General features: G+C 55.4%; 1 protein-coding gene across 1 annotated transcript; it reads right to left on the bottom strand.

The window, feature by feature from the left end:
• HB23 (homeobox protein 23) lies at positions 1-1496 on the bottom strand. Its single transcript, XM_089607447.1, has one exon. It carries the CDS (start codon positions 1291-1293, stop codon positions 172-174), a length of 1122 nt encoding a protein of 373 aa, XP_089463573.1. The 5' UTR covers positions 1294-1496; the 3' UTR covers positions 1-171.
• Positions 1497-1709: the final 213 nt, after the last annotated feature.

The raw sequence follows: 1709 nt of genomic DNA on the forward strand, positions 1-1709 counted from the left end.
GAAAAGAATAAAAGGTAGATAAGCAACTAAATTAATACCAAGAGAAAAAAAAAATAGACAAATTAAAGGGGAAAATCTCTTAATTAACTCAAAATATCTAACATTGATCTTATTCTCTCATCATTTTTTTTTTATATAATTTTCTCATCTTTCTGGCTGGGCATGAAGTAATTAAGAGGAAGAGGAAGAGCAATTAGTCCCTACATGGTGGTTGTGATGAGTGTGGTTTCCGTTGTGAGGATGAGAATGGCCGTGGCCGTGATCGTGATCGTCGTCGTCGTCGTCGTCATCATCTTCGTCGTCGAACGGGTGGCTCCTCGGAGCACCAGCTTCCCCGGCGGGAACGGCGGGAAGAGGATCTCCGGCGAGCGTTCCGACGACGGTTCCGGCGGAGGCGTCCTTCTTGGCGAAGGTGTTCTTGTTGTTGTGCATCCAGACCTTGAGGACGCCGCGTTCGACGCCGGCGGCGGAGCAGAACTCCCGGACTAAGTCGTCGTCGCGCTTCTGCATCTTCCAGCCCACGCGCTCGGCGAAGCGGAACATCTTGTCCTTCTGGTCCTGGCTGAACTTGGTCCTGAACCTCTTCCTGGAGGAGGACGACGAGTTGTTGTTGTTGTTGGTGGGCCCGGACGCCGCGGCGATGACGTGGCCGTGGTGGTGGTGGTGGTGGTGGCCGTGGTCGGTGGAGAGAGCGAGAAGCATATGCGGCGCGGAGGGGTAGTAGGATGAGGAGATCGGAGGAGGGGAGGAGGACGTCGGAGAGCGGGTCGGAGGGTGAGGTGGCGGCGGCAGAGGAGGCGGCGGAGGGGGTGGCGGCGGAGGAGGAGGAGGGTGGTGGCGGTGGTGGGGTTGGTATTCGATGACGTGGCTGGGAGGGGTTGTGGAGGTGGGGAGAGGGTCGTCGGGGTCACGGCGGTGGAAGTTCCGGTGGCAGCCGCAGGCGGCGCATTTCAGGGAGGTCGGGTCGGCGGCGGTGGAGGTCGGCGACGGCATGAACTCGCCGCAGCCGTCGAGGGCGTGCCGGCCCAGGCTCGCCGCGTGGTTCTTCAGGCATTCCCTGTACGCTACGACGCCGCCGGCGGAGTTGGGCTGCGCCGCCGCCGGGGAGGTGCGTTGGCGCTTGAGGACTCCGTTGCTGCTGAAATTCAAGGGCTTCACTGAGTGGACTTGGATCCGGGTCGGAATCGGCGTCGGAGTGTCCGGGTCGGGATCCGGGGACTTTGCGTTGTTCGTCGTCGTCGTCGCCGCCGCCGCGGCGGCGACAGGGACGGTGGTGGCCGGGGCTACTTCCATGCCTTAACCATCTAGGGTTTTACTAAGATGGTTTTTGTTAAGTTTAATATCGCGAGAGAGCAGAAGAAGAAGGAAAAGAGCGTAATTGGGCAAAATTGTGGGTTTTGGGTTTGGGATTTGAGAGAAAAAGAGGAAAGAAAAGAGAGAGAGAGAGAGGTGATGATGATGATGAGCAGTGATGACTGTTGATGATAAAAATCTGGGTTTTGTGGTTGTCCTTCTTAACCACTTGTTTTTTTTTTTAACCGGGGTTCTAATCCATGGTTAAGTTTGGTGACCCCACATGGGGTTACATGTTTTTGCATGTAATAAATATACCCGCGGGTTAAGTAAAGATTGACTCGCTCCCACTCGCCTTTACTCGGCGACAAGGGTCCGAGTTAATTCCCTAAAAATTAACAAATTAGAACTGAAAT

Source organism: Urtica dioica, chromosome 1, assembly GCF_054948205.1.
Source record: "Urtica dioica subsp. dioica isolate 48M chromosome 1, U.dioica_male_clone48M_v1_H2, whole genome shotgun sequence".
NCBI classification, from domain to species: Eukaryota; Viridiplantae; Streptophyta; class Magnoliopsida; order Rosales; family Urticaceae; genus Urtica; species Urtica dioica.

Bases quoted from the DNA above. Each gene is read 5' to 3' on its own strand.
- HB23 (XM_089607447.1), bottom strand. From the start codon at position 1,293: ATGGAAGTAGCCCCGGCCACCACCGTCCCTGTCGCCGCCGCGGCGGCG.